The sequence below is a fragment of the Eucyclogobius newberryi genome, unplaced genomic scaffold (genome assembly GCF_026437365.1).
Source record: "Eucyclogobius newberryi isolate DKJ021-1_F unplaced genomic scaffold, fEucNew1.0.hap1 SCAF_17, whole genome shotgun sequence".
In the NCBI taxonomy this organism is placed as follows: Eukaryota; Metazoa; Chordata; class Actinopteri; order Gobiiformes; family Gobiidae; genus Eucyclogobius; species Eucyclogobius newberryi.
Window position 1 is genome coordinate 2,898,561 of NW_027315801.1, and position 27,005 is coordinate 2,925,565.

General features: G+C 44.1%; 1 protein-coding gene across 10 annotated transcripts in view; it reads right to left on the reverse strand.

Annotated features, from left to right (window-relative positions):
• The window catches only part of kazna (kazrin, periplakin interacting protein a), a 268,056-nt gene that overhangs the window by 187,814 nt on the left and 53,237 nt on the right, over window positions 1-27,005 (reverse strand). For all 10 annotated transcript variants that reach the window (XR_011927113.1, XR_011927114.1, XM_072448716.1 and 7 more), the window contains exon 3: window positions 6,920-7,133. Coding sequence is in view for 8 of the 10 variants with exons in the window: in XM_072448716.1 (XP_072304817.1) it covers window positions 6,920-7,133 (214 nt within the window). In the remaining 2 variants the exon portion in view is untranslated. The remainder of the gene's footprint in view (window positions 1-6,919; window positions 7,134-27,005) is intronic.

The window sequence follows — 27,005 nt, forward strand, 5'->3', positions numbered from 1 at the left end:
AACGCACCATCACCTACCGCAATATCAAGTCAGTCAACCCCCTCACGCTCTCCCAGCTCATATCCTCTGCTTTCCCCCCTGACTCCCCCCCCTCTTCCCCCGACGACTATGCTGTCATGCTCAACACCACCCTCTCCGACTCCCTTGACTCCCTAGCCCCCTGGAAAACCTCCTCCGTCTCATACATCAACCCCGCCCCCTGGTACACCCCTGAACTCCGCACCATGAAGCAGACTGGCCGCCAACTCGAACGACTCCTCAAAAGAACCCGCCTCACCGTCCACGCCGAAGCTTTCAAATTACACATTTCCTCCTACCGTGACGCTCTCCAAGCCGCCAAATCTGCCCACCTCTCCACCCTCATCAACAGCTCCCACCGGAGCCCTCGCACCCTGTTCTCCACCGTCAACAAGCTGCTCCAGCCACCGGACATCACTCCACCCTCCTCCCCTGACCTCTGCAACTCTTTCCTCCTTGCCTTCAATGACAAAATTTCCAAAATCAACAGCTCCATGACTGCCGTCTCCATTAACTCCATCACCACCCCCACCCCTGCCCCCCCTCCGCTCCCTGACCACCCACCCTTCCCTGCCCTCACCACCTTCTCCTCTGTTAACTCCTCTCATATCATAGACCTCATCACCGCTTCCAAAACCACCACCTGCTCTCTCGACCCCCTCCCAACGAATCTAACCAAGGCCTGCCTCCCTGCTCTCATCCCCCATCTCACCACCCTCTTCAACCAGTCTTTATCCCTCGGCCATGTTCCTTCCATCTACAAACTGGCCTCCATCACCCCCATCCTCAAAAAACCCACCCTAGACTCCGCCAACCTCTCCAACTACCGCCCCATCTCCAACCTGCCGTTCCTCTCAAAAACGCTGGAACGCATCGTCGCCGCCCAACTTCACACCCACCTCCAGTCAAACAACCTCTATGAACCCCTCCAATCTGGCTTCCGCCCACTTCACAGCACTGAAACAGCCCTGGTCAAAGTACTCAACGATCTCCTCACCTCTGCAGACTCCGGGGCCCTCAACATCCTGTTACTACTAGACCTCAGCGCAGCCTTTGACACTATAAACCATTCCATCCTCCTACAAAGGCTGCGCCAACTGGGTGTTGAGGGCTCTGCACTTGACTGGCTCACATCCTACCTCACCAACAGGCAAGAGTTCATTTCCCTCTCCGGTCACTCATCCACCCTCTCCCCAGTAACGCAGGGGGTCCCCCAGGGCTCAGTCCTCGGCCCCCTCCTCTTCATCTGCTATATCTTCCCCCTTGGTCACATCCTCCGCCAACTCAACCTGGACTTTCACTGCTACGCTGACGACACCCAGATATACCTCACCACCAAATCCACCCAAAACCCTCCCCTCAGCCACATCCAAACCTGCATCTCTACAATAAAATCATGGCTCACTCTCAACTTCCTCAAACTGAACAGTGACAAAACAGAGCTCCTCCTCATTGGCACCAAATCCACTCTCAATAAAACTGGTCCCTTTTCACTCAGCATCGACACCTCGACCATCACCCCCTCTACCCTGGTACGCAATCTCGGTGTCATCATGGACCCCACCCTCTCCTTCACTCCCCATGTCAGCCACATTGTCAAGACCTCATACTTCCACCTCCGCCGCATCGCCAAAATCCGACACTGCCTCACCCTCCCCGCTGCTGAATCCCTCATCCACGCCTTCATCTCCTCCCGCCTTGACTACTGCAACTCCCTCCTCACTGGCATCTCCTCCCATTCCCTCCATAGACTCCAAATGGTCCAAAACTCCGCTGCCCGCCTCCTCACCCACACCCGGTCCCGTGATCACATCACTCCCGTTCTCCGCTCTCTCCACTGGCTCCCCATCAAGCAGCGCATAAACTTTAAAATACTCCTCCTCACCTTCAAAGCTCTTCACCACCTTTCCCCCCCTACCTGTCTGACCTCCTCATCCCCCACCGCCCCTCCCAAGCTCTCCGATCCTCCTCCTCTCTCACCCTGACTGCACCAACATCCCGACTCAAAAGTTTTGGCGACAGAGCATTCTCCCGAACAGCACCCCGACTCTGGAACTCCCTCCCCCAACCTGTCCGCCACTCTCCCTCACTCACAACATTCAAATCCCGCCTAAAAACATACCTCTTCACCCAAGCCTATGACCTCCCCTACCCCTAGCCTCCTCTACCCCATTGCCTACACTTCTACCCCCTGTTACATCCCTATCTTTTTCTCTCTACTTCTTCTGTCTTTTATCTGTATATTAATGTGTTCTGTACGTGTTGTCCCCCCTGTCTGTAAATACCCCCCCCTTTTTATTATGTTCAGCGTCTTTGGGTCACTGAAAAGCGCTATATAAATAAAAGTTATTATTATTATTATTATTATTTGTCAAATAATTTAGTAATACAAAACTCTCTTTGAAAACCAAACTCTTTTTTTTTTAAACAACATGCCATGTGCTGAGAGAATGACACAAACGACACAGGCAATGTGTGAATTTAGTCTTTGTGATTAGTCTATAAGTAAACTTTATCTGGGACAAACAGAGTCAAAATCTCATGCACCTTTTGCGATCCAAACTACTAATAGATTAATTGAAAAAATAGTCTCTAGATTCATCGATTTAGCTCAATAATTGTGAGTTGCAGCCGAACATAAACAAGACTTAATAAAAATGATAGTAATTGAAATTCAGGCAACCCAGCTATAAACTACAAACAGTGAAATCAGGAACAGTTTCTGACTCATTCCAAGCTCTCACAAACTCTGACACATCAATAGTTTTCACACGCTTCATTGTTTTTGTCCAGCACTGCTTTGATCAGCTTTTTCAGACTCGACAGTGAAGCAGGGAGATCCCCCCTGTCCAGGCAAACAGCGCTCACCACAAAGTGTCTGAAGTTTTACACAATAACGTGTATTAATTACTGAAGACAGCAAGTGGAGGTCTGTTTTTTTCCAGAAAGTTTATATGGGGAAAACGTTGAAACATTAGCATTAAACTAAACAAGAGTAATTTATTTTCCATAAAAGTTTGAGCTTCAAACCACAAGCTTGCCTTTGATTCAAAAGATCCAAGCATAAGATTGACAATTAGAGAGGACTAAATATTGATCTATTTAAATGCAATTGATTGGCCAGCGTTAACTTAAGCAAACAGAAACATGTGATCTTTTAGTTCAGGGGTAAATTCTTCTCCACTAAGCCACAGATTTAGCCAAAAAATACTTCATTTGTTCCGTCACAGTAAGAACTCTGGTCGAAACCATATGCCTCTGGATTAAAAAACACAAGAAAGTACAAGAAATAACTCATTTTTGATGGAGACAGATATCGCCTGTCCTTCTTTTTACCCTGCGGCTACAGAAATACTTTTAGATAACCATGACCCTGGTCTACACAAGGTAAAAAAGGGACTGGAGTTGAAATACAAAGTGGCTGTAATGGTAGAGCTAATCCCAAGTGCCCACGCCATTGAAATACTGCGGACACCGTTTTTGTGCATGTCGCTCCCGAGGTTACGCTGGGACAAAGGCAAAGTTGGAGCGAACATATTTGATTTCCTTCCTGAAGCAGAGGAAACACAGGAGACCTTTTTAGTGAACCTGATCTGGGAGGAATGTGGTAGATATGTGGGCTACCGACTCTGCCAGCTCCAACTAATACAGCCAAACCAGACGAGCACTATGGTAACGAGGGGGGAGAAGGTCAGAGGAGGGGGAGACAGACTGGCTAAAAGCTAAACACAAGAGAGATATGAAGGGGTTAAAGGTGCACTGTGTACTTTTTCTACTGAAGGGTCTGGTGTTGGTGTTGGTGAAGGGTCTGGTGCAGGTCGCATGCACAGAAGCGGTCGAGCAGGTCGCATGCACAGAAGCGGCGCCGAGCAGGTCGCATGCACAGAAGCGGCGCCGAGCAGGTCGCATGCACAGAAGCGGTCGAGCAGGTCGCATGCACAGAAGCGGTCGAGCAGGTCGCATGCACAGAAGCGGTCGAGCAGGTCGCATGCACAGAAGCAGCGGTCGAGCAGGTCGCATGCACAGAAGCGGTCGAGCAGGTCGCATGCACAGAAGCGGTGTCGAGCAGGTCGCATGCACAGAAGCGGTGTCGAGCAGGTCGCATGCACAGAAGCGGTGTCGAGCAGGTCGCATGCACAGAAGCGGTCGAGCAGGTCACATGCACAGAAGCGGTCGAGCAGGTCGCATGCACAGAAGCGGCGCCGAGCAGGTCGCATGCACAGAAGCGGCGCCGAGCAGGTCGCATGCACAGAAGCGGTCGAGCAGGTCGCATGCACAGAAGCGGTCGAGCAGGTCGCATGCACAGAAGCAGCGGTCGAGCAGGTCGCATGCACAGAAGCGGTCGAGCAGGTCGCATGCACAGAAGCGGTGTCGAGCAGGTCGCATGCACAGAAGCGGTGTCGAGCAGGTCGCATGCACAGAAGCGGTGTCGAGCAGGTCGCATGCACAGAAGCGGTGTCGAGCAGGTCGCATGCACAGAAGCGGTGTCGAGCAGGTCGCATGCACAGAAGCGGTGTCGAGCAGGTCGCATGCACAGAAGCGGTGTCGAGCAGGTCGCATGCACAGAAGCGGTCGAGCAGGTCACATGCACAGAAGCGGTCGAGCAGGTCGCATGCACAGAAGCGGTGTCGAGCAGGTCGCATGCACAGAAGCGGTGTCGAGCAGGTCGCATGCACAGAAGCGGTGTCGAGCAGGTCGCATGCACAGAAGCGGCGGTCGAGCAGGTCGCATGCACAGAAGCAGCGGTCGAGCAGGTCGCATGCACAGAAGCGGTCGAGCAGGTCGCATGCACAGAAGCGGTGTCGAGCAGGTCGCATGCACAGAAGCGGTGTCGAGCAGGTCGCATGCACAGAAGCGGTGTCGAGCAGGTCGCATGCACAGAAGCGGTGTCGAGCAGGTCGCATGCACAGAAGCGGTGTCGAGCAGGTCGCATGCACAGAAGCGGTGTCGAGCAGGTCGCATGCACAGAAGCGGTCGAGCAGGTCGCATGCACAGAAGCGGTGTCGAGCAGGTCGCATGCACAGAAGCGGTGTCGAGCAGGTCGCATGCACAGAAGCACGTATGAGAGTCATTTGATCACGTGACATTTGACCACATGACACTGCTGCGGAGGGTCGTCATGGAGACACGGCGCGCTCGATGCTGACGTTTTACTCCAGAACATTCAGTGCAGCAGAACCAACAGAATTCTCTATGAATGTATAGTTTGCATAAAAAGACCACCTATTACCTACGAATGTTTAACTAAAACATTAGAAATAGCAGCATAGTGCAACTGGGATGTTCATTCAGCTACTTCTCTGTAACAGTATCCTACGGCAACCCAAAACCCCGCCCCTCGGTGACCCTTACACCGCCCTCCCCCTTCCATGTCGAGCAGTGAAAGTGGAAAGAGGCTGTAACATTAGCCCCGGTGCCCTCTGTAAAGTGCATGTGAGAGATCAGGAGGTTAATTATTCAACATGACAGGGATTTGTGAATGGACACGCCACGGTAACAGAGTGTGAGACGTGTCCAAACTGACAGGACACAGACTACGGGACGAGTTCACTACGGCCTTCACCTGAGGAAAGACATTAACCACACACGCCGGCATTATAACAACGTAGATGTGAACAAATTCATATAGAAGATACAGCTTAGGTTGTAAACTTCCATAAGACAAGATCAACATTGCTCATATACAGTATGAAGCAGATCCAGCAAATGTACTCAAACCAAACATTTTTGTACCAAGCTTATTTATTAGGGCTCAGCAATATGACAAAAACATGTCCTCATTCTGATCAATCAAGACATTAAAAGATTGCCATTTAAAACTAAACTACCATATTTTCAGGACCATAAGTAGCACCTTTTTCATAGTTTTGGCCGGGGTGCGACTTATACTTATATATTTATACTTATGTACTTGTACTTATACTCCGGAGCAACTTGTTATTTTTACACTTGCAACCACATTTCATGCTCCAGTGCAACTTATATATGTTTTTTCTTTTCTATTATGCATTTTCTGGCTGGTGCGACTTATACTCCGGAAAATACGGTAATCTCATTTCTTCCTCGAAGTCTGAAATGTTATTCCTGACAGAAAATTAGCTGTAAACCACTAGATTATAGAAACCCAAGATGTTAATTGACAATTTGATGGGTTGCACGATAAATCGGTTGAAATGTGATGAATTGCACAGCGCCACGCCTCCTCACGCCAGCAAAGCTCAAATCTGGTCCCAACAAAACTTGTCACCAAACCAACCCAAGCCTAACAAAGAAAGGACAAAAAATACTGCAAAAGACTCCAGAGTGTTGCATGAAGTTTGAGAACCAGAATATTTGGATAAAACGGGTAAAAAAGTGGCCAAAGCAGGACAAAAGAGTGACCGGAGAAGATGACAAGACAACGTCAGACTTTAAGAATCACATTATGAAAACAATTGAGTGTAAAATGATCAGGTAAAAGTGCATGAAGTTTAGAAATACGGAGGAGCGCTCTGTGGAGAGTAATAACACCACATTATGACATCAGCAGGTGGGACCGAGCATTTTGAGAAGAAGCAGGACCAACTCAAATCTACTTAAGGTGTCATTTGTGACTTTTCTTGATTTGAAATGTCAAACGCTACAGTACGGCATTAAAGATTAGGTTAATCTCCATAGAAACAAGCCGGTGATGCGACCAGGCCACGTTACAGGTCAGATCTGTGGAGCGGCAAAGAAAAGTCACACAGTGCACCTTTCACGTCAAGCCTAGAACTGAAGAAACTGAACAAAACAAAAATGAGTCGCGCGTGAGAAAACAGGTACAAATACTGCTTTCAACTCCATGACTTTGCAGCAGAAGTATTCACGAGTACACACAGTAGTACGCTCTTTACCCTCTTTACTTTGTACTTTCTCTTACCGTTGTGGTTGTGCTGACTTCCCTCCGTGCTGTTCCCGGTGCTGCTTCCACTTCCACTGCCGCTGGAGTCGTTGGCCCCCAGCTCGGCCAGTCTGCGGCTGGTGGCGCTGAGCTCCGAGCGCAGGTTGGTCACCTCCTGACTCGCCGACTGGATGGCCCCGTCTATCCTCTGGGCCAGCTGCTTGTTGTCGTCCATCATTTTGACGATTTTGGCCTAAAACGCACAAAGGGAGTAAAAGTATCCGCGCGAGACGTCATGCTCCAGACAAGTTAGGCATTTCCAAGTCGAAAAGAAAAAAAAAAGAGGAAAAAAACAAAAATCTCCAATCAACGCAAAATCGTTAATCCACGGCGAGGTATCCGCAAGTGCAGGAGGTGGAGGGGGGAAGAGGTGGAGCGAGTGTGAGCGTGTGAGTGAGCAGAGACGGCATGTGTAGTGTCTGTCGGAGAGAGCCGGCAATAGTGGGTCCAGTGAAATGTGCTCCCGAGCAGCTGACTGGGAGAGGACACAGCACTGAGGAGATGACAAGAGCCTTTTTAAATGGACTGTACCACTGCGCGGGAAACACAGGGGGGACCCAAGGAGGGGAGCGGCAGGAGAGTGGGCCGGACTAAAGATGCAAGCACGTGGAAGCTAGAGAGACACAAGAGGGGAGGCTGCTGTTTATGCAAATGAGATGCATGGAGTTCTTTGTGTGTGAGGAAAAGGGAGGCGGACACATTTGCTGTTTGCCGTGCGTAAGGGCTAAGCAATTAACTGGAATCGAATTGAATCCATCTAATATATTTATCCAAAAATTACATGCCGTATTTTCCGGACTATAAGTAGCACCTTTTTTCATAGTTTTTGCAGGGGTGCAACTTACACTTATATTCATATACTCCGGAGCGACTTATATGTGATATTATTTGTTATTTTCACACTTGCAACTGCATTTCATACTCCAGTGCGACTTATGTTTTATTCTATTCATTTTTTTGCTGGTGCGACTTATACTCCGGTGCGACTTATAGTCCAAAAAATACAGTACACAATCGAGGACTATTGCACATTCAGAACTTAAAAAAACTACATAGTCTATATATATATATATATATATATATATATATATATATATTTATTTTTTTGCTATTGTCACCGGGTTGCTGTGAAAGTGGTTTGCCACGCAGTTCCTTGAGAATAATAGGCACTTTGACGTGGTGTACACTCTTCACTAGTCAAAATAAGCTTACCTTTTATTTCACTTTTTTTTAAGGGAGTGTCTACAGAGCCGCGGCGCGCGGCCGAAACTGCCATGGTATTTTGTGCCATGGTTCCTGAAACTGCTGGGCCATTTGACCGCGCCGCGGCTCTGCAGCCACGCCCTTTTTAAAATATATATATATATATATTCAGTAGAGTAGCCATCCAAAGTCTGATATATATGCCTGATCCAAATTTCAGTCAGAGGGCTATAATAGTGGTTGTATTGTTTAATTTCTTGGTTATAAAAACTCCTTTTTGTAAATACCTATAAAAGTCAAAAGATTAATTCAACATATCAAAGCTTTTCATGTGATTATCTTTTGTGATGTGGTGAAAAACATTTATACCTTTTGTAATCCAGACCGTGTCTCTCATTATTTGGTGCAAAACCTTGGTCATTAGCAGCTTTCATTTTACGGCCCTGGAAATCTAACACGTTACTGCGTAAGTAAATGCCTTTGACTGAGCTATATTCATCTTTTATGTTGACAGGTGACCACAATATAATGCTGTACAATAAGTACGTGTAGACCTGTCCTCAAGCAGTGGAAACATCAGTAAAACACAATTAGTGGATTGGCAAGAGCAGCGACGCACAACAACAGAACACATTGTTTTAGGCCTTTAGTTAATTTAAATCAAACTCTCCACATCATTGTTACATTTACTCCTCAGATACTAAACAGTGGTTATAACGAAGGAGAAGGAGTTTTTTTTAAACGAGCATCTGAAAGTTTATTGGCGTGAGGACACTCCCTGGACAAAAATGGCCCTCCAGTACGGTATATATCATATTTTCACCTGGGTCCTTACAAACAAAAGCTGGAACACACAAGCCCATTTTGGGCAACTACAAACATGTCTCCAATAAAATCCAGGTCCCGTTCATTTAAATAAGGGAGAAAACAGGGGGAATGTCTAATTGCTCAGGGAAACGCGATGCTTCCTACAGTGAAGTAAATCTTTTTATTTTACAATCTCCATGTTGAGCCTCAGCATTGCGTGATAAAGCGACAAATAATCCACTTTCTTCTCCCACTCTTGACTTGGTCTGATGTTTCTTGACCACTCTTGGTTGTTGAAGTCGTTGAAGAATGAGACATGGAGCTCGTTTGGTCTGAACCGATCACTGCAGGCGTAACACGCTGTTTATCACTGTTATGGAACTTCAGTATAATAGGTCTTGGACACGGGTTTGCAGCCAGCCTCGGGGCCACGGTCAAGCTTTATTTCCCCAGTTTTTGTTGAAAGTTTTAAATATTTGCGGATCCAAGTCAGCATAAACTTGACCACATCTTTCCCTTCAGTGTCTTCTGGAAGAAGATTAGCTCTGCAGGTTGTCCACTTCGTCACTCCAGGTTGTCCACTTCGTCACTCAAGACACGTACCTGGTTTGTCAAACTGCCACTTTGGCTTTTGGTAGAAACCATATCCTTCAAATCAGATGTTTCCTCTTCAGCTGCTCCGGCTCGGCTGTCCAGTTCACCAGTCTTGGACTTGAAATCATTTCAACTGTCACCCTTCGAGGCAACTACAGTTGTGATTCCAGGCGTTCCAGAAATAAACTGAATTGAATCATATGTTTGCTCCCACTCCAGGCCTGAGCTTAAGCGACCATCATCCAGGAACCAAAGCCAACCTCACTTTTCAATCATTGAGAATAACTGAAGAGCACACGACAGTTTGGAAAAGTGTGTGAATCCGTTGCACAAGATTCAGTTTGATCTTATTTCTGAGCTCAAATAAGTTCTATCTCTGTTTCAGTCTCAGCGTGTGGATTTGAGCTGGAGCCACAGCTGTTTACTGACAACACACAGTCCACATGCAATCTAAAGTCTACTGCAGAAGGGAGAACAGGTGTGGTTACTTTTATATCGTCAAAAATAAAATATATACGCGTTGAATTGGCTTAATTAAGTATTTTCCAAAAAAGGTGTGTTGTGTTCATTTTAACTACACAATAATACATGAATAAATAATACATAAACAATACACAAATACAGATTCTACAACCAGCTCCACAAATGTTATTTGCAAAGCAGTGATAATTGTCTAAAGATCTATAAATACAGATATGACGGCAGTTGCCATGGAGATTGCATACACTTTCAAACACAAATTCTCTGCAGCAAATGGATAAAGAGATAAGAATCCAAGCTGTTTTTACGTTTACGTTGCGTTCACCGGTTTTACACAATCTTAACGCTGCTCAGATTGACCAAATAAATGTCTTGTTTATATGTGAAGGATTGTTATTATGAATTAAGTGATAATTTCCTTGGCAGTACGAATATTTGCAGAGCTCCAGCAGCAGCAGCCAACACACGCAGCCAAGAGACATGCTCCTTTGCCACATTCAATGAATTGTGTTAATTAGTTAATATTTCAGTAAACACAAGCTTGACACACAAAACAGACAAGTGGAATTATAGAAGGCAAGACAATTACAAACATTTAGATACAAATTAAGTGGAAGAACTGTCTGGCCGGTAGTGGAAGTAAACTATTTCCATTTGATCACCACCAACTGCTGCCCTAACTGTAGATCCAAGGTATTTGACCACAGTGTTTTCTGCATTTCATATTACTAAGTGTCCATTGACATGTATTGTGTCCGGCATTGCACATGTAATGTAACATGCAAGCGTGATGATAAAGAAAACGCAGAGGAGGATTCTGTGCCGTTTGTCTGCTTTATATTGTAATGGAAGACAACATGAGGCACTGGTCAAATGTACCAAACATCTGACCGTGTGGTACGAGGCCAGAGCCAGTCAGGGCAATGACCCCCACAATGGACCTTAAAGCAGGACTAAACCCCACCATTTGATGAACTAATTGTGCATTCAATTAATTCATTACCCATTTCATAAATTCATTGCACATTTAATTAATTAATTGCACAGTAAATTATTTTATTGCACATGTAATTAATTAATTGCACATTATTAATTCATTGCACATTTTATTAATTCATTGTACAGTAAATCAATTTATTGCCATTTATTAATTCATTGTACAGTAAATTATTTTATTGCACATGTAATTAATTCATTGCCATTAATTAATTCATTGTACAGTAAATTAATGAAATGTGCAATTTTAATTAAATAATGACATAATAAAAATATATGATTTAAGCAATCTATTTTGGCAAACTGAACCCTCCGAAGTGAAGTGGAAGGTAAATTGTGTGTAATGTACAGATTTCAAAAGTATTCAGCTCTTTTCCCTGAGGACTACCAGGTGCTGTCAGAAGACGTCTGCTGATGTTTGCAGAAGGATTAAATGTTGACCTAATGACTCAAGAGAGTAATCTTATCTCAGTATAAATGCAGCTGTCCTGTGAAGGTCGTAGAACTTTGTGTGAAGAATGTCGAGGAGCAAACATCATCATGAAGTCCACGGAACACGCCGGACGGGTCAGGGATAAAGCTGAGGAGAGGTTTAAAGGAGAGTTAGGTTATAAAAAGATCTCCCAAGAGTTGGACATCTCAAGGAGCACTGTTCAATCCATCACCCGGAAATGGAAAGAATATGACACAACTACAAACCTACAAAGACATGGCCGTCCACCAAAACCTACAGAGGCTTTTGTGTTCTAAATAACAAATCGATTAATTGCTAGACTAAACGATTAGCACTATGATCGTTAGTTAGGGCCCTAAATGGTGTAAAGTAGTGTGTGTAGTGCATAGTAGAGCTGGAACAATATATCCCTTTGCAACATATTGTCGCGAGTCTTTGTTGTATCGTTTTGCGTCAGAATAATCAAAATACTTTAATGAGATCTAGTTTATAATAAAACTGCAGCACTTCAATGCTTTCACAGTTATATTTAGTGAGTTGTGGAGAAAGTACAACGAACCACTTGATCTGCCAAACACTATGAAATGATTAGATACAGTCAAATTAACTTTCATGTTGTTTTTGGTTACATACAGTATATACAGTATATACAGTATATATGTGACAGACAAGGCCAGTGTTGGCATCAGTACTGTTACTATCAGTTTGGTTGATTAAAAAGAAAACTAGGGCTGCAACTAACGATCATTTTGCTTTCGATTAATCGGTTGTTTTGAAAGCAAAGGTCACGTGGTAAAATAAATGTGACACATTGGAGGTTGAAGTGAAGCTGTTTGAGGATAAAAGAGTGTTCATCAATAAAAGGTCTTTTCTCCGCTCATGGCATATCTTTTGAAATGAAACCATTGACCAGTTAACAATTATTTAATTATTAAATCAGTTGACAACTATTACAATAATCGATTAGTTGTGAGTAATTGCCCTAAAGAAAACACAACTCCAGCAATTAATGTACCTTTTTGAAACTTGATTTGTGCATTCTATTTAATTTTTTCAGGGCAAATGATTGCAGTTCCTAATAAGAACCTATTACAGTGATCCCTCGCTATATCCCGGTTCACTTTTCACGGTCTTGCTGCTTCGCGGATTTTCATCATGCATTGTGTTCTGCATTCTGATTGGCTAAACAGTCTCTCCGCGTCTTCTCTACCTGTGTGTCAATAACGTTATGGATTAATATGGACACGTACGTAAAACCACTTGCCAAATTGAAGTTTGCGAGGCCGGTGAGAGCGCGCGTGTGAGTTCCGGGAGAGGCCGGTGAGAGTACAGTACAAACGTTTATACAGTACTTTTATTGGTTAAACAAATGCTTGGGCCTGTAAAAAGGTTTTGTTCCTTGCTTTCAATGTTTTATGGAGTATTTCATTGTATAATAACTGTAAAAAAATAAAGGTTTCTACTTCGCGGATTTCGACTCCCGCGGGTTCTTCTTGGAACGTAACCCCCGCGATAAACGAGGGATCACTGTAATAATAATAATATATAATATAACCTATCTGAGTCTGAAATAAAGCTTGATTGATTAGTTTTTTAGTAATAAGTCTTTTTTTATGGGTAAAATGTTGCACAATATATTCTGTATCGTTATATACTGAAATTGTAATACATATTGTATCAGGCCATATATATTATAATTGTATTGTATTGTGATAAAAGTGTATCGTGTATTGTCCCAGCCCCGTTTAGGACATGTGTGGTTCTGTCTTGGAATTAGACATAAACCAATGCTATTCCTTAACACACTGAGAACACAATTCAACTTAGAATATGAAACGATACAGAAACGTCAGACGTTTGTGTAGCATGCATGGGAGAAACCGCCGGGCCGGGTCGCCAAGGCTGTTGTAAGCAGCCCGGCGACCCTCCTTAGTCTCACGACGTTTTTTCTCATGCAGGTTGGTTTTATTAGATTAGATTATGGAATAGGCGGGTCACATTTCTCATAGGTCAGCTTCACATCAAGGCACTTGTCTTTTACAACAGTTGGTATTTTTCCTTAGAGATAAAGCATGGGTAATGTTTACCTAACTCCCCTGGGCTGTTACCCCCCTCCCTGGAGTAAACATTCCTCTGCTCCATCTTTACGACACCTTCACAAATGCAGTTTGTCACACATACCATTTTTCTCTTAGACTAATGATGCAGATAATATCAAATATAGTCATATCACTATTATGCAGATAAAATACATCACAGAAATATAATCATATATTTACATTTCATCACAGGTTCATACACTCGTGTAACTGTGTCCGTGTCCTACAGTAAGAGGTGGTGCGTGTAACTGTGCCCGTGTCCTACAGTAGGAGGTGGTGCGTGTAACTGTGTCCGTGTCCTACAGTAGGAGGTGGTGCGTGTAACTGTGCCCGTGTCTTACAGTAAGAGGTGGTGCGTGTAACTGTGCCCGTGTCCTACAGTAGGAGGTGGTGCGCGTAACTGTGCCCGTGTCCTACAGTAAGAGGTGGTGCGTGTAACTGTGCCCGTGTTCTACAGTAGGAGGTGGTGCGTGTAACTGTGCCCGTGTCCTACAGTAAGAGGTGGTGCGTGTAACTGTGCCCGTGTCCAACAGTAGGAGGTGGTGCGTGTAACTGTGCCCGTGTCCTACAGTCAGAGGTGGTGCGTGTAACTGTGCCCGTGTCCTACAGTAAGAGGTGGTGCGTGTAACTGTGCCCGTGTCCTACAGTAGGAGGTGGTGCGTGTAACTGTGCCCGTGTTCTACAGTAGGAGGTGGTGCGTGTAACTGTGCCCGTGTTCTACAGTAGGAGGTGGTGCGTGTAACTCTGCCCGTGTCCTACAGTAGGAGGTGGTGCGTGTAACTGTGCCCGTGTCCTACTGTAGGAGGTGGTGCGTGTAACTGTGCCCGTGTCCTACTGTAGGAGGTGGTGCGTGTAACTGTGCCCGTGTCCTACAGTAGGAGGTGGTGCGTGTAACTGTGCCCGTGTCCTACAGTAGGAGGTGGTGCGTGTAACTGTGTCCGTGTCCTACAGTAACGTGTCCTACAGTAGGAGGTGGTGCGTGTAACTGTGCCCGTGTCCTACAGTAGGAGGTGGTGCGTGTAACTGTGCCCGTGTCCTACAGTAGGAGGTGGTGCGTGTAACTGTGCCCGTGTCCTACAGTAGGAGGTGGTGCGTGTAACTGTGCCCGTGTCCTACTGTAGGAGGTGGTGCGTGTAACTGTGCCCGTGTCCTACTGTAGGAGGTGGTGCGTGTAACTGTGCCCGTGTCCTACAGTAGGAGGTGGTGCGTGTAACTGTGTCCGTGTCCTACAGTAAGAGGTGGTGCGTGTAACTGTGTCCGTGTCCTACAGTAACGTGTCCTACAGTAGGAGGTGGTGCGTGTAACTGTGCCCGTGTCCTACAGTAGGAGGTGGTGCGTGTAACTGTGCCCGTGTCCTACAGTAGGAGGTGGTGCGTGTAACTGTGTCCGTGTCCTACAGTAAGAGGTGGTGCGTGTAACTGTGCCCGTGTCCTACAGTAAGAGGTGGTGCGTGTAACTGTGCCCGTGTCCTACAGTAGGAGGTGGTGCGTGTAACTGTGCCCGTGTCCTACAGTAGGAGGTGGTGCGTGTAACTGTGCCCGTGTCCTACAGTAGGAGGTGGTGCGTGTAACTGTGCCCGTGTCCTACAGTAGGAGGTGGTGCGTGTAACTGTGTCCGTGTCCTACAGTAGGAGGTGGTGCGTGTAACTGTGTCCGTGTCCTACAGTAAGAGGTGGTGCGTGTAACTGTGCCCGTGTCCTACAGTAGGAGGTGGTGCGTGTAACTGTGCCCGTGTCCTACAGTAGGAGGTGGTGCGTGTAACTGTGCCCGTGTCCTACAGTAGGAGGTGGTGCGTGTAACTGTGCCCGTGTCCTACAGTAACGTGTCCTACAGTAGGAGGTGGTGCGTGTAACTGTGCCCGTGTCCTACAGTAGGAGGTGGTGCGTGTAACTGTGCCCGTGTCCTACAGTAACGTGTCCTACAGTAGGAGGTGGTGCGTGTAACTGTGCCCGTGTCCTACAGTAACGTGTCCTACAGTAGGAGGTGGTGCGTGTAACTGTGCCCGTGTCCTACAGTAGGACTCTCATTTATCAGAGCGACACCCCTCGCCCTGTCAAAAACATGAGGAAGTATTTATAGATGCCCCTGATGTGTTTCATGTATTATTCCTACGGGACGCTCTCAAACGGGGCAGTAATCCCAAAGTCACCCCATGGTTTTGAATCTGTCCACAATGAAAACAGATACAAACGTTTGACCTTTAAGGGACAGTTTAGTTACCATATTATGGTAACTAGACGTGTGTATCTGATTTATACATGTATATACACAGGATGTTTTCATGCATGTATAAATCTAGGTGCTAAACTGCTCTTAAAACGATACAAAGGAAAGCATGTGCAATTTGTGGCTGTTTTGCAAATACTTTTCCATTGGAGAAAAGTGCTGTCATTGGTTACTCTTTATTGTGCTTGCTTTTGATTGGATGCCTTTAAAAAACGCTGGATTCAGTTCATGCGGCTTGAATCGGGTGAAAATAAAAAGTAAAACGGCAATCACTATATATATATTTATATATATATTTATATAAAGTGCTGGACACAGAGATCAAGTGGACACCTTCGACTGGCTCTGATGAGATGCAGAGCACATGTGCAGCAGAACATCAGAAGGTCTTTGCTAACGTGAGATTAAATGACAACAGTGTAATCACAGGACATGTGAAATGTGCAAATGAGAATATTCTCCACAAAACCTCTATGTTCTGCCAGGGGAACAGTGTGAGCTGAGGTACAGAGCAAATGCATTCATCTAAATGTGTCTCCAAGGAAAGACTGAACTTTGTTATTGTTGCTCATTGTGAGGATTTATGTTTAGTTTAGTTCAGTTTTTATTTGAAGAGACAATGTACAGAGATATTAAGCTTGTAAAAAAACAAGATTGTAGCTCATTTCCATCTGCAGTCCCTGATTTCCAGGAGTAAATAATACAGTGCAAACAAAACCCATTCAACAATGTGATCATTTCACAGAGTCCACTCTCCACCAAACACACTCACACACCACACATCTCGTTCATATAGTATTTACATACATTTTAGGAGTATACTTGTCCTGCTATAAACCCTCTCCTCCTGCTGTAAACTCTCTCCTCCTGCTGTAAACCCTCTCCTCCAGTGTGCTGCTCAGTGTGCTGCTCAGTGTTCTGCTCAGTGTTCTGCTCAGTGTGCTGCTCAGTGTGCTGCTCAGTGTGCTGCTCAGTGAGTGTTGAGGCTTGTGCAGAGGTTTAGGGCTGTGGTCCCTAAACTGGCCCCAGAGTGAAGTCACATGTTTAATTACAGATTATTCAGCCTATTCAAATCAAATCAATTTATTTTTGTAAGGCCCAAAATCACAACAACAGTCGCCTCTGAGGGCCACAGGGAGAAATGAATCAACAATGTCTGTGGTGGCGATGGAGTCAGACAATGTCTGTGGTGGCGAGGGACGATGTCCCAGGGTCCTCTGTCCTTAGACTCTCCTTCTCGGCCAGGAAAAACTACAAAAAAAACCTCTTTGGGAAAAAAGCGTAGAAACCTGGAGGAGTTCCAGTGAAGGAGAGATCCGACTCTCACAGACGGACAGACGGACACGAGGAGACTGGAGCTGGACCCACTCTTCAGGCAGAAGAGGGACCGTCTGAGTCGAGCTGGACCCACTCTTCAGGCAGAAGAGGGACCGACTGAGTCGAGCTGGACCCACTCTTCAGGCAGATGAGGGACCGTCTGAGTCGAGCTGGACCCACTCTTCAGGCAGAAGAGGGACCGACTGAGTCGAGCTGGACCCACTCTTCAGGCAGAAGAGGGACCGTCTAGAGGCGAGCTGGACCCACTCTTCAGGCAGAAGAGGGACCGTCTGAGTCGAGCTGGACCCACTCTTCAGGCAGAAGAGGGACCGTCTGAGTCGAGCTGGACCCACTCTTCAGGCAGAAGAGGGACCGTCTGAGTCGAGCTGGACCCACTCTTCAGGCAGAAGAGGGACCGTCGGAGTCGAGCTGGACCCACTCTTCAGGCAGAAGAGGGACCGTCGGAGTCGAGCTGGACCCACTCTTCAGGCAGAAATTGCATAAATATTATCATCGTCCACGTTTGGACAAAACTGTTTGTGTCTTTAAGCATCTGTGAGAGACACATTGTGTGTTGATGTTGCACATGAACAAAGGCCAATGGCGTTTTGGTCACGAATGAAACTAAACTGGACTAAAATATTATGTTTTGTATATAAGTTAAGACCTAAGGAATGTTCTGGATTCAGTCAATCCTTCTAATCAATTCCTCCTTGAATTAATTAAAGGTGTGACAAAAGGCCTTTCTTCATTGTACAAAGATTTGACATTTTAAACTTTAACTCGTTAACCATCTTGGAGACGTATGGAACTATCATATTATTCTTGTTCTTTTTCTCCCACGCATCATTAAAAAGTTGAAAGTACAAATACAAACTTTTACTTCACTGGTGCAGAACAACTCTCTCCTATGTCCAGGGTATATGTTCTGATCTATATGATTGTTGTGTTTCTCTAAATGATCTATAGATTATGCAACATGTCTCCAGGGGTCCTCTGCATGTTGTTACTTTACAACTTCACTGGACTCGACACGGTCATAGAAGTACTCAACAAACAGATGATGCTGCTACTGTTTTTAAAGACTGAGTAATATGGGATTAATATAACATTCAATTAGAATTTTCTATTAATTTTGTCTTGATAAAACTGATAATGGCTTTCACTTTTATTCTCTTGAATGTAAAACACTCACATGTTTGGGATGTCCATATCCAATAGTGGTATCTGTATCAGCCGCCAATCTAAGCATTGAGATCGGGCTGATATGAGTGAATTGGTAAAAGAAATCACAAGCAATAAAAGATTGTTATTGGATCGGGACCCAAAGTACCTAGAGCAGGACATTCCTCGTCCCAGAGACTGTCCAAGTCTTTCCAATGCAATGTAATGAGTGCCAGCTTCTCAATACAGCCATGAAAATATTACAACCCCTTGAATTTATGAAAACAACCAACTTCTTATTTCTTTTTGCAAATGTCTGTGTCAATAAAACAAACATTTTAGTAAGATTCTTTTATTCATGAGGAAAATACAACCTCTTTCCTGAACAATGTGCACCCTACAAAACACCTTATGTAAATTCAAGTAACAACTTAATTAACTCCAGCTTTTGGAAAGGATTTGGGAATAATTTATGTGATTTTGAACGTCAGTATTTCTTTTCCAGAGTGTTCTCAGCAAATTCAAAATGATCCAGGATTTCTCAAAAGAACACAGACATACGTTCAACTTTTGTATGGTTAACCAAGCAAAGCCAGCCTCACCTATGCAATCATACACTTGGACAGCAGTGTCATTAGCATAAGAATACAGAGAGTAGGCGCTGGCTTTACCGCGCCGGCGGCCTACATTGTGCTCCTGTATCAGAAAGTGGCACTGCTGTAGGTCCCGATACAGTGAATCCCAAGCCTCAGTGGTTTCATTTTCACTGACACGACTGGCCATTGTTGCAGAGCAGTCAATGTACATGAGCTGCTAATGCACAAAGGGTTTCCAGGCAGCAACGCTAGCAACATTGGCATCCAGAGGGAGACTGCGACAAAGTGAAATCTGCACTTTTTGGACAACCGTCAGAGCTGGGTAGATTCAAAGGCGTTGGTTACATTCAATGAAATGAACTTACACTTCACTAGAAATACGCAGTGTTTAGACGTTCTATATTACGCGGAAAATATTTATAAATCAACCTTAACTGGATTTAAATCTGTACTAGACCAGGGCTGAGTCAGGACCAGTGCTCTCATGATCAAACGGTGCATACGAACAAACTGCGGTCCAAAAGTAACGTTAAGTTTGGCGTTTGGGAAAAGACGACTTGATGTAGGATTGTGTGGTTGTGTTCACAAACTCTGAACCCTGTGAGTTTTCAGAGACGAGTCAGATCTGTGCTCAGAGCCGAGAGCAGGTCGCATTTAGCTCTCTTTACTATTACTCATGTAATCATAACCGCTTGTGAGGGGAATGAGGAGTGTGTCTTGTACTCACGTTGATGTTTTGTCATTGCATGTATAATTTGTAGACGGGTCAACAAAGTACAGGACTCAAAGCCCCGGGGTTTTGCTGTCATTGGTTGAACACTGACAAGAGCAATTCTCTAAACACAAATGTTGCTTTAGTTTGCCGCGGCCAATCACAGCACGCGTTGCAGAAAATCCAACTCAATGTCCAACTTCTGTATCCCTCAGCCCAATGCAACGTACTGCCAATACAATAATATAATACATAATACATACTGATGAAGAAAGAGCAGTATACATAATATTCTCTCCCCATGCTTGTCTAAACTGCTCTTTGGCCTTTTTATCAACACCAAAAGCCACTCAAACTGACAGTGAGTGATGGTGCATGCTGTTGACCAGTTTAACATATTATTCCGAGTGCTCTTACTGCACAGTGTGAAATGTGCATCTGTGACAGCAGCTTTGAAAAGCCTTTTGAATGGGACTGTTTAGCATAAATCTCTACAGACACATTCGATTATGTACATTTTTCATCTTTCCAGTGATGTTTTCATGGCGACAAGTCTTTACATTCAAATTCAAAATGCTGGTCATGAGTGCTGCTTTAATTAATGCAGTTGGCCTGAAAAGAGTGCATTTTAGATCTTTTTTTTTTGATGCCAGTTCCTCTTCCCACTGCATCAACATGTACTGACGTGAGGTTCAAAATGACTGCATGGGTGTGGAAATACTGTGCAAATATACACTCGCTCCTGTTGGTTAGAAAAATAAACACACATGCTGCCAGTGGCTGAGTGGTTAAGTCACAGCACTTATGCCAGGCTCCAAGTGCAGCCGGCCAGCGTCGTGCATTTGAATCCTGATTCTGACGATTTGCTGCATGTCTTCCTCTCTCTCTCTCATTTCACCCTGTCCTCTCCTGTCTAATAAAGCCTATGGGCAAAAGAAACACAAACACACTTAAAGTCATGTTGTTTCCTCATAAAACATAAGTTGTGTTTTCATCAGAATCCTTTTGTTTAGAGCTTAGGAGTGTTCATGGTTAACCAATTAACTGGAACGTTTGATTTGTTTTATATAATCGTTATACTAGTAATACACTATTGTGTCACCAGTTACAAGTGCAACTTTGAGGTCTCTGAAAAGGTTCATTGACAGTCCAGTAATCGTGGATTTATCTCATAAAGACTGAGCAAACCTGAGTAACGCTGCAGTATTTATGGACTAATATTAATCATTTATGGTTTAATTAACATGGATTTCACGTTGGTAAAGAAAGCAGACTGGATTATTCAGCTCTTTGCCTGTTGAAGCTAAGGTAAGTGGCTAATGTTAGCGACTTAACATGTGACTATTGAAGAGTGATTTAGAGTCATAATCGCTTAGGTTACAACAGTCAGCTGGTCTGCACAATCTCAACAAAGAAATACAGCTTTGCCATAACATGCCAACAAAGTGACAAACATACGATGCACCTTCCCCATTCAAATCACAGCCAATAACAATAATCTGAAATTTGATATATATATATATATATATATATATATATATATATATAACAGATGCTTTCACTCAGGCGTGTTTTGCACAGTTCAAATAACCGTCGCTGTCTTAGCATTAATAATAATTTAAACTAGACAATAGACGTGAGCACAAGTTGTTGCACCGTCATTTCGCCCGAATTCTGTGCTTCTCCAAAGAACTAAAACAAATAATGTGATTGTTTCATGTAGTTCTATTCTCTCTCTGATAAATTATTGCACATGTATGTGAGAGACAAAGAGTATGTTGAGTGTGTTGTCTGCCTTTTCAGTATTCCGCTTGTGTTCCTGTTTCTGCTGCCGGGCCCAGTGCGTTCCTTCAAAAGCACTTTTCTTCAAAGCCACAGTGCACTGATGACAAGGCTCCACATCACAACAAAGCCCCCAAAACATTAACAATACATTTCATTCAGTGGAACATTTAATTTTAGCACGGGTTACAGGAGAGAGCCGAGGGGAAAACTTTGACAAGAGCCAGTCAGAAGAGTAGGAGCCAGAGTAGGAACCAATACAGATGTATTTATCTGTGATTCACACACCTTTTAATGACATTGCTCAGAGCATATCGGACTGAGATCAACAAAGCACTTCAGACAGTTTTTGACATTACCATCCCACTTGATATCAGAACTGGGTACTTCAAACTCCTGCCATGGACACAGTCAGTGGAGCATACTCTTGGCAGCAGGGTTAAAAGGCCCTCATGAAAAAATGTAAGACAAAAACTGCACCTACAGTCAAAGGGCGGACCGGCATACAGGGATATTGGGGATTTTTCCGGTAATTGCTGCTGAGTGGTGACACAGAGCAGTGCTTGCCGTGTGGGAGTGGGAGCTGCAGCAGAGGACAGAGCAGGTGGAGATGGAAATTGTTGCTCATCTCCAACAGCTACATAGTGCGCTTTTAATCAACATGCTAACTGTATACTAATAAAAAATATGTGCTGATCATAAAATTAATACAAAATCTACGTATTATAAACCTGTGTGATTAATCAAGCGGAAATTATAGAATAATATCTATGAAATAAATCTATAAAACCCACCAAAGTTTACGAAATTACACATTTTAAGATTATTTCTTAATCCTAACACCCCCGGCAATGAACTTGACTCCCAAGTGTTACGGTGACACCCCCAGTCTTCCCCTCCCTACAATAAAGGACTGGACTGACAGTATTAGAAATGTCGAAAATGGAGAAGAAGAAAAAATCACATTTGGAAATGGAAAGAATTGATACTTGTTGGACCAGGTGGGACTTTCATTTTCATTTTCATGATTTGGTTTCTTTGGATGTTTTGTGCTACTTGTGGGTTTTTTTACGGGCATGAACTATCAAAGGAGAAATTTCCAACAATAGCCTACACATCTTTCTGCTCAATATCTGGCTAAAAATACTGACAAGAAAGGTTAACCAACACCCATAATTGGTCAAATTCTTTTCACAAATTGATGCCTTTAAAATATGGATATGTGGTATAAAGAATTTTCACACAGAGCCTTTAATGACTCAAAGACCCTCTTCATTCCATATGTTCAACCTGTGCATCACTCTTACATTTCAGACCCCTCAGAGCCTCATGACGCTGCGGAGGGAAGTCATTTTGACTCAACCCTGATTCCTTCTCCCTCACTGTTCTTTACTGCACACGCCTCATACATGGGGAGAGCACATTTGTCACGAGCGCTACGAAAATCAAAGACTGTTAGAGAGTCATTATCTGCGGCAGGACGGGGAAATCCAATCTGAAGTGTAATTTAAGGGCCTCCACACAACAGCGGCATAAGGAGAGGCCAGGCCACATAATCAAACTGTGAACATGTGGAGAGGTAATGAGAGAGGATGTGTGGAATGGGCTTTGTATGGATTCTGATTGTACACAGTGGTATACGATAAATCAGAACAAGAGCTGGGAGGACTTGGAAAAGCATTAAACAAAAAGCACCACAAGAAAACACTGGGTTCTCCTTCATTAATAAATCACTCTCATTATTTCTCATTAAATTGTTCTTGTTATGAGAATCTTAAATAATTAAAGTAGACAACATATTGCCAGAAGTTCAGTGTCTCATTTACGCAAGAATGAGGTTTGCTCTAAGGTAGGCTGCCTGATTATTGAAAATATATACGCACGATATTTTTTGTCAAAATTGTAATCATGATTATTCAAAGGTTATTTGTGAAAAAAAAATACAAATAACATAAATACGGATTTTTTTTTTATATATATATAATTCATTTTTTCAGTATTTCTTTATGTAATAAACATAATGGTAATCTAAATTTAATTAATTGCACACCTACTCTAAGGGTAGGACAGGTTAGCTGGCAGGGTCAGCAGGCTAGATAGAAATGTAATCAGGCCCAGTGTGACCCATGGGCCAGAGACTGACCACCTCTGCTTTAGGAACTTTATTTCTTTAACATGGCAATAATTTGTAATGTTTATGTTCAGGAAATTGATATTGAAAGAATGTTTTAATAAGAAAGTAAGTAAGTAATATATTGGCAGAAGTCTATGATTGTTGTATCCAGGTCAATTGAGAAATGTAGCAGTACGTATGGATGCACTTCAGTCAATAAATCCAATTCTAAAATCAATCTCAGGCCTGCAGAACAAGGACATTGGGACAATTCAATGAGTGAGTCCAGTCAAGTGTGTGTGTGTGTGTGTTTGTGTGTGTGTGTGTGCATGTGTGTGTGTGTGTGTGTGTGTTTGTGTGTGTGTGTGTGTTTGTGTGTGTGTGTGTGTGTGTGTTTATGTGTGTGCATGTGTGTTTGTTTGTGTGTGTGTGTTTGTGTGTGCATGGGTGTTTGTGTGTGTGTGTGTGTGTGTGTTTATGTGTGTGCATGTGTGTTTGTGTGTGTGTGTTTATGTGTGTGCATGTGTGTTTGTGGGTGTGTGTGTGTGTGTTTATGTGTGTGCATGTGTGTTTGTGTGTGTGTGTTTATGTGTGTGCATGTGTGTTTGTGTGTGTGTGTGTGTGTGTGTTTATGTGTGTGCATGTGTGTTTGTGTGTGTGTGTGTTTATGTGTGTGCATTTGTGTTTGTGTGTGTGTGTGTGTGTTTATGTGTGTGCATGTGTGTTTGTGGGTGTGTGTGTGTTTATGTGTGTGCATGTGTGTTTGTGTGTGTGTGTGTGTGTGTTTATGTGTGTGCATGTGTGTTTGTGTGTGTGTGTGTGTGTGTGTTTATGTGTGTGCATGGGTGTTTGTGTGTGTGTGTGTGTGTGTGTGTGTGTTTATGTGTGTGCATGTGTGTGTGTGTGTGTTTATGTGTGTGCATGTGTGTTTGTGTGTGTGTGTGTTTATGTGTGTGCATTTGTGTTTGTGTGTGTTTATGTGTGTGCATGTGTGTTTGTGTGTGTGTGTGTGTGTGTGTGTTTATGTGTGTGCATGTGTGTTTGTGGGTGTGTGTGTGTTTATGTGTGTGCATGTGTGTTTGTGTGTGTGTGTGTGTTTATGTGTGTACATGTGTGTTTGTGTGTGTGTGTGTGTGTGTGTTTATGTGTGTGCATGTGTGTTTGTGTGTGTGTGTGTGTTTATGTGTGTGCATGTGTGTTTGTTTGTGTGTGTGTGTTTATGTGTGTGCATGTGTGTTTGTGTGTGTGTGTGTGTGTGTTTATGTGTGTGCATGTGTGTTTGTGTGTGTGTGTGTGTGTTTATGTGTGTGCATGTGTGTTTGTGTGTGTGTGTGTGTGTGTTTATGTGTGTGCATGTGTGTTTCTGGGTGTAAGCAGAGAAAACAGATTCTGTATGATTAAAACTAGTGTAAAATTGACATTATATCAACCAATAGTAATTATTTCTATTTTCTAAATGGCAAAGAACACAAAATATTTTCTAAATTATCTAATTATCTTTTTAAAGAGACAAGCCTGCACACTTACGCCAAAACTGATTTTAATCGACATTGTTTTGATCCAAATGGATCTTCCTCATGGTTTTCAGTTGTGTAACACCCCTTTATATAATTTACGCCCACTGATTGGTTGGCCAATACAAGAGAGGGCAGTTGGAGTAACACCCACAATTATACAGTACACACTGTGTACAGGGGAATATATATAATACAGCCATTACCTACTTGAACTATACTAATTATAGTGTGTGTCAATGTAAATTGAAACAGGTTCATCAACATAAAAATGTTGATCTCATATTCATGATTAAGGCCCCTAGAGGCCTTTGCAAAGAGTAGAAATAAAAACGTCCTCTTTGTAGCAGCAGCCTGTTACTATCTCCTCCTTCCCTTGGGAGTTTTACCAGTTCTATCCCAATATATTGAGATCTGATGCTGTGTCTCTTTAAAATGGTCTCCAGTTCTGACGTGGCTCTAATTTTTGCTATTCGAGTCCTTGGTGCTCTAGATATTTTGCCCACATAACCGAGTCCACAGGGGCAAATTTAAATCAAATTTTTAGTGGAGTATGTAAATGTCCCCTTGATTTTCATAAACTTTATTATTATTTTTTCCATTCACTTTTATTTAACCAGTTAAGAACCCATTGAGATCTTTTTCAAAGGCGACCTGAGGCAAAGTAAAGATACTTCGGTCTTGCCTCTTATTGGATGTGATAAGTTTTGCATTTCTAGGTAAAATTATATTGTGTACATGACTCACACCGTGGAACACTGGACAAGCTCTATATTCTCTACTGGGAGTTTGCCCAAACATGTGCTTTGTGTCCCTCAGGGTGTCCTTTGGAGGGGGATCTGGGAGTACGGGGTCCGGGGCCCTTTGCTCAGGGCTGTCCGGTCCCTGTATGACCGGAGCAGGAGCTGTGTTCGCATTGCCGGCAGTAAGTCAGACCTGTTCCCAGTGCATGTTGGACTCCGCCAGGGCTGCCCTTTGTCACCGGTTCTGTTCATAATTTTTATGGACAGAATTTCTAGGCGCAGTCAGGGGTCGGAGGGTGTGGTCAGGGGTCGGAGGGTGTCCGGTTTGGGGACCACAGGATCTCATCTCTGCTGTTTGCAGACAATGTTGTCCTGATGGCTCCATCAAACCTGGACCTGCAGCTGCACTGGGACGGTTTGAGCCGAGTGTGAAGCGGCTGGGATGAGAATCAGCTCCAAATCCGTGGTCATGGTTCTCAACCGGAAAAGGAGGCTTGCCCTCTTCAGGTGGGTGGGGAGTCCTTGCCCCAAGTGGAGGAGTTCAAGTATCTCAGGGTCTTGTTCACGAGTGAGTGAGAGAAGGATGGAGCGTGAGATCGACAGGTGGATCGGTGCAGCGGCTGCAGTGATGCAGTCGCTGCATCGGACCGTTGATTTGAAAGGCCAAGCTCTTGATTTAGCGGTCAATCTACATTTCTACCGATGGTCATGAGATAGAGTGAGGATCTCAGTCACACGGGAGGAGCTCGGAGTAGAGCCGCTGCTCCTCCACGTCGAGAGGAGCCAGCTGAGGTGGCGCGGACATTTGCTCCGGATGCCTCCTGGGCACCTCCCTGGGGAGCATGCTGGAGGGACTATGTCTCAGCTGGCCTGGGAAAGCCTTAGTCCAACACATTCACCAGACATATTCAGATCAAAGCACTGACCATTACTTTGTAACTAACTTTATACTAGCCACATTTAAATCACTTCACTCCATGGTGCACCAGCTCGCAACATCTTTAATCTCCTGATTTTGATCATTTAAATATTTAAAAAATAAATGAAAAAAGCAAGGGATCATTCAAGAGTCATTAAAAGGGTTGATGAGTTCAAAGCAGAGATTTTTCATTACATTGAGAGGAAGCCTGTTTTGAGAGAGCCTACGTGAGCGCCTGTCCCCTCCATCTCTGTACAGTTTGTTCAGCACAGATCTGGGCATCAGCAAAGCCAATACCAGCAAACACAACAGAAATCCTCTCTCAGCTTGATATTTGATTTAAGCTT